Here is an 11768-nt window from a genome sequence, read left to right on the forward strand (position 1 = left end):
ATTAGAGTATGAGAATAATAGCCTCATTATTTAAAATACTGACCTTTCAATATTTCCATATACATTTCACTACCAGTATATATATGAATATCTCTCAATCAATTGATGATCAAGATACACTCTACCAGATGACCTTCAATTCTTCTTTAGTAATCTCTTTCTACACAATAAGTCAAATGATAGTCGCATGATAGCCACATGATGTACTTACTTGTCTAATTCAAGGACACAGTCAATTCTTTGTACTCTTGCTTCTTCAATAATTTGTTTCTTAAATTCTCTCACTGGTGTATTCTTAGCAACAATAGACTCCATCATTAGATTAAAGAGAAGTGAATTAATGTGGGAACAAAATTATATTTATATTATTATAGCAAAATTGCTATTTGCATAACCTCTGTATTGTTAACATGTAATAAAAATAATTTAATTCTGTACTCTCCTACTTGTAATGCCCTATAGCCAGTCTTTCTCATATATGGCAGAATATGGGGACTTCATATGACAACCCAACTGCTTAGTACCTGCCTACGCGAGTCCAATAACAGAGAACATGTAGTGGTGTATTACCATTAGTGTCAGTAACATTCAAGTCATTTCTGGACTGTGATTATAATGACTTTCAGTGGTAACACAAGGAACTGTGGTGTTAAGTAATTAATGTCTGGTCACTGAATGACTACAAATAGCTATTATTTGCAATCAAAGGAAAGTAGCAAACGTAGATAGTTAAGATGATTTTTAGGATTCTTATAATTTTTCTAATAATGTAATGAACAGAACATTATTTGATTTTAGACGTGACATTGTGTTTGGACAACACGTTAATGATCATGTCCTTGTGATCATAACAACATACCTGAGCTCACTTCCAGTGGCAAAAATCCTCAATAAAGTTCGCTTTACTCATATCCTTCTTGATGAAGCTGCACAGGTTAGAGAACCTGAAGCAATAGCTCCTCTTTCTCTGGGAGACGCTGCTACTAAAGTGATTGTAGCAGGAGATAGCAAGCAGGTCTAAAATACACATGTAATTATATGAAAATTATTTAATTTTATCAATTTTAGGTTGGACCATCTGTTCTTATTCTGGGTAAAAAGAGTAAGAAGTATGGTCTGGCTTACTCATTGCTAGAGCGTTTGGAGAAGAAATACCAGGAGTTTGCAGGCAAGCAACAGGATTTTAAGTACCTGAAATACTTAGCTACAAATTATCGTTGTTGCCCTGAGATTGTGAAGTTCCTGTCAAGAACAATTTACAAGTACCCAATTGCCTGTGCACCTGAGGCATGTTCAGAAAAACAGCATCCAGCAATACGTTATCCTCTTGTATTTTATTGGTGTGACTGTAATGGCACTCCAAGTAAGGATCTAAAAGGACTTATGGAGTTTGTAGCTGATGCAGTTGTGCGACAGGCACAGCATTATTTTTCTTTATGGTCACGAGAATAGATTCATGTTAAGATGAGTGATGTGTGTATTATATCTCCTTTCAGAACTCAAGTAAGCTACATGTATCACAATTACTTCATTAATGATTTTCTGTTTCTATAGTTAAATATAATTGAATCTAAGTTAAAAAAGGTTGGTTTGGGTGAACTAACACTTTTGCCGTCATATTTAATTCAAGGTATATTTGTTACTGTACCTTTCATATTATGCAATATGTCGTTTAGGTCATGAGTTTCAAGCTGTTGTTTTGACCACATTTGAGCCACTTGAAAGTGATGGCACAAGTAGTAATCCGACAAAGAGTCTAACAAATCCTCAGATTTTTAACACAGCTGTTAGTCGGTCAAAATCTTTTGTTGTTGCTGTAGGTGATCCCTTCTCTCTGCTTAAAGCTGAGATGCAATTTCCAGACCGCTGCTGGAAACACTACTTGAGGATTTGCTTGGAAAATAATACAATCTTTTTTCCTGAGTCTTACAAACAAAAGCAAAGAGATAATTTAAAGAAAAAACTTAGCACAGAGCTACTTGGAATACCAGTGAAAGCAAAAAGTGTGGACTATATTACGCATAGTGATCAAATTAGCCCATTTTTACCTAGCAAAACAAACTGATAACATTATAATACTTATTTATATGTGCTTTAGAAACATGCAGACATTTTTAGAGATACTTGTACAGTAACTGTTATTGTAAATTTTCCTGTGTTAAATGAACATAATATTTCTCAGTAAAGGAATCAGTATTTATAACCTCTCTCAGCAGTATGGCAGCAAGTACCAAGAGCATGAAAATAACATGTACTGCCTGCATAATACACCTGTACTGATTGAGACATAATTTATGAATCAATTAGTACAGGTTTATTATGCTTGCAGTGCATGTTAGTCTATAATAGTAAGCAGATTCATAGTTTCCCCATGTCATAAGCAGGCATGCGGTGAGGTAATTATTATAGTGTCATTATAATAAAAATTGATCCTGTATTGAAATGAATAGACAGAACAGTGATAAGTAACATTGTGGCAGTAGCTAAGGGGACACTATGAATCAAAATAATCAGAGTAACCTGATAACAATCAAGAGTACTCTTGAAATATGGTATGCATAACATAAGTTAATATGACACTACAAATAAAACTATAGGTTTACTTTTTGATTTGTATTTTGTAATCCTCTTTAACCTGTAGGTATGTAGATCTAGAAACTTCAAAATGTAAAATATCAATTAATTCATTAAAATTATTGTTATTATATATAATCAACAAAAATGACAAGTACAACAAGGGAGAAAAGGGGAAGACACATGAACAAAAGAGAAATAATAAGACAAAAGAAGAAAAAACAAAACAAAATAAAAAGACAATGGAGGAGCAGGTTAGACTACACCATCTACTACTGGAAGAAGAGTGATAGATATAATATAAAGCTGTCTGGGCATCAAAGCAAAGGTGATTTATTATGATTATTTTCCTTAAAATGCTATAATAATAAAAAGCATGTAAGAAAGAAAACACTAGAGGGGATCGAGACAACAAAATAAAATAAAAATGGTAAGAACAATAAGCTTAATAATAGTAAATAATAAATCAACTAAAAATAAAATAAAGAAACAAAAACAAAAAAATAGTAAAAAATAAATAACTACAAAAAATGACAAATAAGACATTAAAAAAACATGAAAGAGAAGCAGGGATACAAGACTGAACCATGTATCTACTCATTACCCCTTTAATTGAAACAGCTAAATGTATTATTATCAAAATTTTACCGATCAGAAAACAGACAATGAAGGACAAAATTAATAAGACAAAAATGATACATTAACTTGTAAATGAATTCCCCAAGAAAAGACGAATAAAACTACATATTAAATTAAGTAATAGTAAAAAACCATAGTATGGGGGCAGCTGGAGTGGAGAAAAAGAAAGAATGCTTAATGAAATGATGTGTAGTTTTTGGACTGATTGAGGTCTGTTTGAGGGAGCACATTCCACAAACAAGGGAAACATTAAAAAAGGATTGATATGCAATAATGCGGAGGAGAAAAGAGTATTGCAACTTAGACTTGACTAAAGAGCAAGTATAGAGATTGAATGATTACAAAAAAAAAATTGATTGAACATGTAAAATAGGAGGATGAATTTTTAAGCAAAGAGAGAAAACTATAAACTCCAGCCTATACATCGAAGGCAATAGTTCTAAAGAGATCAATTAGAAATATAGTCAGATAAATAATCATTTTACTGATGGATTTAGTAATTTGACCCAACCATAATACATGTACATGTACAAAAAATTAATACAAAATTAACTGACCTTCCAGTGTTTCCACATACATTTCACTGCTAGTTTTCAAAATCATTTGACGATCAAGATATATACTCTATGAGGGTACACATACTCCATTATTGTATTTTAATCTCATTCTACAGAATGAGTCACATCACAATCACATAATAGTCAATTAGTAACAAGATGTATGTACTTTTGCTTCTTTAATAATAATTTATTTTTAAATTCTTGCATTGCTTCATGATGCCTTCATCATTATGAAGCTAAATCAAGTTATTCAAGTATATATTAACTTACGATGTTCATACATCTGTAGATTTATTGTTAATTTGTAATTATTATGAATTCATACCGTACTCTCCTTGTTGTGCTGCAAGCTCTAATAATAGTCTTATTATCAACTGGAGATAGACAAAGGTAATGATAATTGATAAAATTAATGTACAGTGGAAAGGAGAAGTGAATCAAGCAGCTAATATGCATTTTTGGAATGATTGAAATTACCTTTTGTATATGTAGCAGCTAGCTAACAAAAATTTATCAAAACTTCTAAGTAGCCAGCTAAATAGTCTAGCTATGAAATAAGATTTGAGCACCGGATTACAAACTCGAATTATATCTAAAAGAAACAAGTATATAGATCTAAATATATAATACTCCCAAAAAACATTACCATTTGAGATACAATCACCAGCAATGAAAGGGAGATTTCTAGTAAGTAATAGATCTATCCACACCTGTGCAGCTATGTATGCACATAATTAGCCTTATAGAATTATACAAACAAGATGACTGCCTTATAGAGGATTCTGCTAGATAAGATATTACAGTGGGTTTGTCATGAATTTCTCGTCAGAGTAAGAAAATGACATTATCAGTTCATTATGCAGATCATAAATATCTATGATCTACGTAAATATCTATAATTCAATTATAGGAACCAGGTCGTTAATAAATCACCATTTTCTCAAAGCTTTAAAAGAATTATAACTCAGGAGAGCTCAGTAAAAAAGATATTGACTAGGTATTAACAGGAATTTTCGTGACAGAATGACAACCCAACTGCATAGTACCTGCCTACACAAGCGTGGCGAGTCCAAAAATTGTATATCATATTATTTCACACAATATTGATATAAGCATTATGTACAATATTGCAATAAGAACATTTCAATGACTTGTCTCATAATATAAAATGCATGCACATGTAGGTCAATTTAATTAATTTTCAACATTATAAAAAACTTTTTAATAAGATGCTTAGGATCATCATCATTATCCAGAATAATTTCTTCTATTGGATCAACTGAACATTGCGATGGATGCTATCTTATAACATACACCTGCTCTTGTGTTTCATACTCCATCTTCTCTGGTTCATAACATGAGAATAATCTAGATCAGCAAAATGCATGAGCAAAAATACTAACCATTCAGTGGTTCAACATATATTTGACTAGCATAAAAATTTTGATGATCAAAATATACTGTACCAGGGGAAACTCCACTCTTAACATGTAGTCTCATTCTACAGGATAAATGACATAATACAGTCAAATGATGTACACGTACTTTTCTAATTCAAGGACACAGTCAATTCCTTGCACTTTTGCTTCTTCAATAATTTGTTTCTTAAATTCTCCCACTTGTGTATTTGTAACAATCAAATCCATCACATAGCTACAAAACTAAAAAATGGAATAAATTCATTATGATACTAATTTATTGTTACTTCTGTATTGTTAACTTGTAATAAATAAATTTAATTTTATGCCCTACTCTTCCTGCTGCTCTACCCATGTCTTACTATCAACCAGGAGATAACAGAGTAATAGAGAGATCAATTAAAACAAGAGAGAAAGTGTGAGGAGTATTGTTATGCTGAATTACCTCAGATCCTGAATTAATGCTCCTTATTGTCTCATCTAGTCCCTTCATTTCTTCTTCTTTATTTTAAACACTCTAAAACCATGCAGTAGGTGATACACCAATTAGTGCAACTAGCTCCTGCTTTAGTTGAGCTAAGGTTATACTCCTGTCAACTAGTACCTGAACCTCTGTATTGAATAATACATGCATAATGTTTAATTTTCTGATTATAATGTGTAAAAAGTAAGCCAAAGCCAAGCACCTACCAGTTTAGTCAGGGGTTCCTTAGTGCCTACACCCCACATAATGCACTAGCTGCAGCACTGCGCTTGTCTAAACTGACCACAGTGCATCCACACACATCAGACAAATGCATGACTCTATACTCTACAATAATAACACCACCTTATGCTATAAGGTACATGTACATGTATATATGCACTTAACCTTAGGTTTAATATTCATCATCACCAAGTGTTATACATGCATTGAAATATAAATTAATTAATTTACTCTTTTCATTTCCTTTATATTCTTCATTTACTGATATAATTTTCATTATTTCTCCTCCTTCATGTTCATTAGTTGTAGTACATGTAGGTGTAGCTTTAGGCCCAGGAGAGGTATTGTAATGTTCAGTAGTATTGAGTTGAAATGAAACTCAACATATTCGTACATCAAGCTATCTTTGTATTTTTTTGATAATCTTCAGGATCTGATGATACATAGAACTGTATGCATGGAAAGAGCTAAAGAAGTACAACACAATTAAAATAATCATGATTAGCTGTATACACTACTGGCAGCCAGTGGCAGGGAATTAATTAGGAGAATGACAGTTTTGTGAATATTTCCAGCATACATGAACTGCATAGGCAGTGATAGGTATGGCCTCATACAAAATGGCTTTAATTTTCTGTTAATGGGTTTCAAGTTGTTTTCTTTGTGTTTTTCTCAAAGAAAATACTGACAGCAAATGCAGTGTTACTAATAAAAGTAAGTTTCATTTTAGGTTGTGGAGAATTTCAGGGTGGGGGGGGGTGGGCTTAGCCCCTTTTGTTCTAAGACTGAGGGGGGGGGCTCAGGCCCCTTCACCGCCCCTTTTCCCACTGCCTATTTTACAGCTCAGTCAGTGCTTCTTACAGAATCCCAATGGCCAATACTTTAATACAGTATTAAAGATACTTTATTATTGGTAATTTTCGTGGGGTATTAATTTTTGTTAATTTTGCGGAGCATTTTTATCAAAGGAGTTTTAACCTCTACCACCTACACATACACATAAAAACTAATTAACAAGCCATTCAGAGGCTAAGCTCTAACTACCATTTCCAAGCCAATGGAGGAGCTAGAGTCTTTGTTTGTTACTCCATATTCCACTATAAGTCATGTATCAGAAACTAGTGCTGTAGGTCAAAGTGAAAAGAAGCTTACTAACTGCCAGACACGAATATACCCATAAATATTAGCTTCTAAGGAAATTTTGGAAAAAACACAAAATATTGTACCATTGAAAATCAACAGCTATACGGTAGTACTTGCATGTTTACATGCATGTACTTGCAAATGAGCTAACTCTAAATGTTTCTCCTATATGTACATTCCCCAAAGTACTTTTTACATCACTAATATCACTGAAAGAAGTATGACACTGCCAGAAACCATCCTTCTTAATTACTAATCTCATACACGACAAATTGATATTAAATAACTAAAAAAATTGACCACATCAATGGAGGGATGAATATAAATGACATTATAGATGTAGTATAGTACATGGGTGTTTCAAAGGCACTGCCTGATAGGCTACTTAATTGGCTTCATATAATCACTAGCAAATAATGATCAGAAGCTCCTTGTGATGAAGAAACAAAATAAAACGCTCTACCAGTTGTAAAATAGGCTTATAATAGTCCTTTACCATATGATTGTCAGCTTATTGCAAATTTTCCATAACTATTGGATACTGCATCAATCATCGTGCAGACTGCCATGTGAAGAAAATCATCCTAATGAGCACAGCATGGTTTTAAAATGTCTCTTTGTCTCGTCGAAACATAAACAGTGCATCAAACTTTTCAAAAACTTTTCTATGAGTGCAAAACCTTCGAGGTAAATGTACATGCACTTGTACTCCTGCACAATCTATAGAGTGATGCATGCAACTGATGCAAATGTGGAATCTCAACAGCAACTAATATTACTTAGTGCTTTGTGCTGTATTGCTGTCGGAAGTCCAATCCTTACGCCATAACTGTGTGTTACATTAATATAAAATATATCCTTCCTCTTACTTCTTCCATGTATTGCTTTGCTTCTCCAACAGTCCAATTCTTTTCACTTCTCAATGGTTTAGCTGGTGATATTTCACCAGTTGACAGATCAACCACTGATATCATTAAATTAATACCTACATGTACATCATCAAACACGCATACACGTAATTAGATATGCACATATTGACATTGTTAAAAACCAAATTAACCTCGATCATTGTATTTTTTGAATACTTTATCTTCCTTGCTAGTTTCTAAGAATAATCCAAAATGATAACACCATTTAGCCCCACCAACAATCTGTCCCATAGTATGATACTTCAATTAAGGAAGATAATTACAACAACATGCATGCAAATAAATGAAACTTACTTCACTAAGATCAAAGGACTATTCCATTACTTTATCAAAATAATCATATTTAACTAAACGACATCTCTCAATAGGAATGTGAGGAGCTAATTTTCATTAACTGAAAAAAATGAGGAGAATGGTAGTAGAATAAAAAATAAACCTCATAAGCTTTATCAAGTACAATGGGTAATAAATTGTCTTTTTGTACAATGAAGATTGAAGACAATAGTCTATTATTGACAGGATGATTACAATTATAATTTATTTAACCTATAAAATAAAGGAAAGTAGATACCTGTCTGTTTCACACTTACATTAAACATTTTTTTTCAATTATTGGTAATTTTCTCTGTCTTTTACTCTCAAGCTCAATCAAATCTATTCAAAGTTCAACAATCAAATGAAACACATCATCAATAAACCCTTAACAATCTTTACTTTGCATTCTCTTTCAGTAATTAGTTGCATATTCATAAATGTTATTTTTTCTTGCAATGTCTCTATTATTATTTTTATTATCTATGGCTGATAATCTGGACTTGTCATTTGAAATTTTCAACCATCAATTTCAAGAGTTATTCCTAATTAATTAATTAAAGGCAGCTGTAATTAATCATATAAGTAATAGTATAATTAGTAAAACTATACTCTAACCTGAACCAGTATTACTGGAAAGTATTCTCAAATAATCAACCTTCATTTTTGATGATTTGTCTGACAGTGCTTTATTGACCTCTTTTATCTCATAAAGTGGTTCTTCTAATAGTACATGTTTCAATCAGCTACTTCCCAATTAGAAGGCACAAAAATTAAAAATTCTGGAAATATAATGATGCATACAGCTACATGTACATGTAAATGATTCATCATAAATGAGCTACATATACTTCTTATTGTCATGAATTTTGCAGCTCATGACATAGTAGATGCATGTACCTTCTCTTTGCTACTGATAGCATCTCTTAGTTTATATTCAGCTTCTTTAAGTATAATAATAAGAAACAACCTGTACATAATAATTAAATAGACATTACCATATATAGCAGGTATTTTTATGGTATTTTATCTATGGGTTTTCTTTGGGAAGTACCACAAACACAAAATCATTAAAGTGCTTCACTCGCAATCAAAAAAAAACTATGAATTGTCCCACAAGGAGCAAAGTCTACACCATAAAATACATGTACATGTACATGAATTTAGGCCCACAAAAATAACTCATTTTAAATCATAAAAACAAATGCAGATACAATTAATTAAAGGAATTTACGATTCACTAACTGACCTCTGTATGCTAAAGCAATTCTTGATTATTTTCCTTTTGTTTCTAGAAACAAAACAAGAATACATAAAACAATATTCATTGTTCATAATAAGTACGTTTTGTCTAACATTTTGTGTCATCATTACCAAAAGTCATTTTCTTTAATGCTTGTATCATTAGTATAATTATGAATATTCTCTATCATCCTCAATACAGTAAACCCCACATCAGAAATGGAAAGGAGCAGGTGACTGATATTGAAGTTGACTACCCTATATACTTAATGATCAGTAGTTTACCTGACACTTCTGACAGAATGTCCTTTATTTCTTCAAGCACATGTTCCTCTGGCTTCCAGTCAAAAATAAAAGTCGCTGTTTCACATTGAAAATGAGAAACAGAGTCAAATATTTTTTCAAGACAAAGACTAACTGAGATTGATTTATAGAATTCCTTTAACTCAGCTCTACATGCCTCAATGTGTTCCTTTGCTTCAGTGATCTCCATTTCTTCCACTACACTACAAAGTAGTTCAATATTAGTTATATTAAACATTAATTTTTAAAATGAAGAAGGATGCTAGGAATATCTGAGCATTTTTCTACTTTTTTACTAAGTGTAGTGCTATAACAAGAGAGGAATTCTTTGATAATAGACATCTAATTTCCTCTTTAATAAACTGCAAACATTTTACAACATCCTTGTAAGAGGCTCTTATTGAGCTACATGTATACTCCACAAAAACGTTTTGGAACAGGAACTTCAACTCTTATACAATATATTTTTTTCAATGATAAGTGGGGATTCATAAAACTAACAATACCTTGAAAACAACAAAATAATAGATGATAAATTAATAGCAACTTCAGTATTAGTACTACATGTATGTGTACATGTACCTACAATGCATCACAAAGGTAAAACTATAAACAATTTGTACATACATTGATAACATAAATAACAAAAACAAATCAGATTGTGTAATAGGTGGTATTTTGACTTCAAAAGTACTTGCTTTATCTATTGATATTAAAGTACACATGTAGTATCATTTATTAATGATTATTACCTTGTGAATTAAGCTACATGTACATGTACATCATGATTTTCAATAGCTTAAGTAACAAGAACCACTTCAGGAAAATTCTTACCTAAACACATAATAAATAGTTTTCATTACAGTGTAGTTAGCTAGGCTATGCATCAGTATACCTTAGAGTGACTTTTAATTGCGGGTACTAAATTTTGCGATTTTAGCATGAGGAGATTTTGCTGGCATTAAAAATTGCAATTAAGTAATTATTACTAATAGTTATATGGCATCATGATGTCATTATTAATAATTGTGCGTATTAATAATTGCGATTTTAACCCAAACGCAAAATTCGCAATTAATAGTACCTGTATTTAAAAGTAACCTTAAGGTACACTATAATCTTATCACGTCATACATGTAGATCTATATTCAATTATTCATCGATAATAACAACAAAGCCAATCCCATACACATGTGGGATACAGTAGAACAACCAACACATCGAAGTAATTACTCACTAATATCGTCCAGTAAAGCTTATCCTAATGTACATTAGTACTTACTGTGCACAATACATAAGCAAACGTATGTAAACTGGTGGGATTAGTTTGAATGGCTTCTTTGACAGCAGTAAATAGAGCCTTACGTTGATTCAGAATAGAGAGAATAACTGATACCACTCTACTAACTGCTTCTTGTGTTAAAATACACTCAGCAAAAAGTAACCAAGCAATACTAACAGAATCACAAAGAGGTTGCGACAGAACAGTATGATGATTATTAAGAAGAACATGATGTTATTTTATGACTAAAAATACAATGATTTAATAGTTACAAAACATAGTTATGGTTGACTCACTTAACTTCTCAGCTACAGCAGTTTCATTCATAGATCATAGAGCATCTGACAGTGAGTCCAAAGTGATTCCTCCTCTACTGTCAACATTATCAGCTCTACTTAACCAGTGGGATATAAACTCAGACATGCAACGAGATACATCACCATGATAGTCTACTTCCTTTCAATGATATCTAGAGTATTCTTCCTTAGTCCTAGTCTCAGTCCAAGCTCGTGTTATTTTGTTTCAGGAACCCACATCTCTTCAATAAATCAAGAACATCAACAAGATGGTCAACATCTACATCTAGATCTAGCCACCAAAAAGTAATCAAAATGGTCCACATCAATATCTAAGAATTTTAAAAGTAGCCATAATTGCCTG

The 11768-nt window shown here is 32.1% G+C and overlaps 2 protein-coding genes across 14 annotated transcripts; one reads left to right on the forward strand and one right to left on the reverse strand.

Annotated features, from left to right (window-relative positions):
* Positions 1-1086: 1086 nt before the first annotated feature.
* On the forward strand, positions 1087-2167 carry LOC109580339 (probable helicase with zinc finger domain). The gene is made up of 3 exons (XM_019993367.1): positions 1087-1503; positions 1555-1630; positions 1677-2167. The coding sequence occupies exons 1-3, from the start codon at positions 1465-1467 to the stop codon at positions 2063-2065; spliced, it is 504 nt and encodes a 167-aa protein (XP_019848926.1). The 5' UTR covers positions 1087-1464; the 3' UTR covers positions 2066-2167.
* Positions 2168-4861: 2694 nt separating this feature from the next.
* On the reverse strand, positions 4862-11435 carry LOC109580356 (uncharacterized). 13 transcript variants are annotated; one of them, XR_002184207.1, is made up of 19 exons: positions 11405-11435; positions 11109-11353; positions 10579-10660; positions 9942-10029; positions 9809-9883; positions 9531-9572; positions 9182-9251; positions 8900-9027; positions 8684-8826; positions 8560-8623; positions 8406-8515; positions 8264-8363; positions 8101-8209; positions 6129-8025; positions 5637-5803; positions 5479-5552; positions 5319-5434; positions 5177-5274; positions 4862-5118 (listed from the first exon to the last, which is right to left on the reverse strand). XR_002184207.1 is itself a non-coding variant. In XM_019993398.1 (6 exons), exons 3-6 carry the CDS (start codon positions 5544-5546, stop codon positions 5072-5074), a joined length of 321 nt encoding a protein of 106 aa, XP_019848957.1. In that variant the 5' UTR covers positions 5547-5552; positions 5637-5803; positions 5882-6119; the 3' UTR covers positions 4862-5071. The 13 variants fall into 13 exon arrangements, 1 of the variants encoding a protein (XP_019848957.1); XR_002184213.1 differs by having other exon boundaries at positions 6129-6346; positions 7910-8209; XR_002184212.1 differs by having other exon boundaries at positions 6129-6364; positions 7910-8209.
* Positions 11436-11768: the final 333 nt, after the last annotated feature.

The sequence above is a fragment of the Amphimedon queenslandica genome, unplaced genomic scaffold, assembly GCF_000090795.2.
Source record: "Amphimedon queenslandica unplaced genomic scaffold, v1.1 AMPQUscaffold_13496, whole genome shotgun sequence".
Lineage (NCBI taxonomy): Eukaryota > Metazoa > Porifera > Demospongiae > Haplosclerida > Niphatidae > Amphimedon > Amphimedon queenslandica.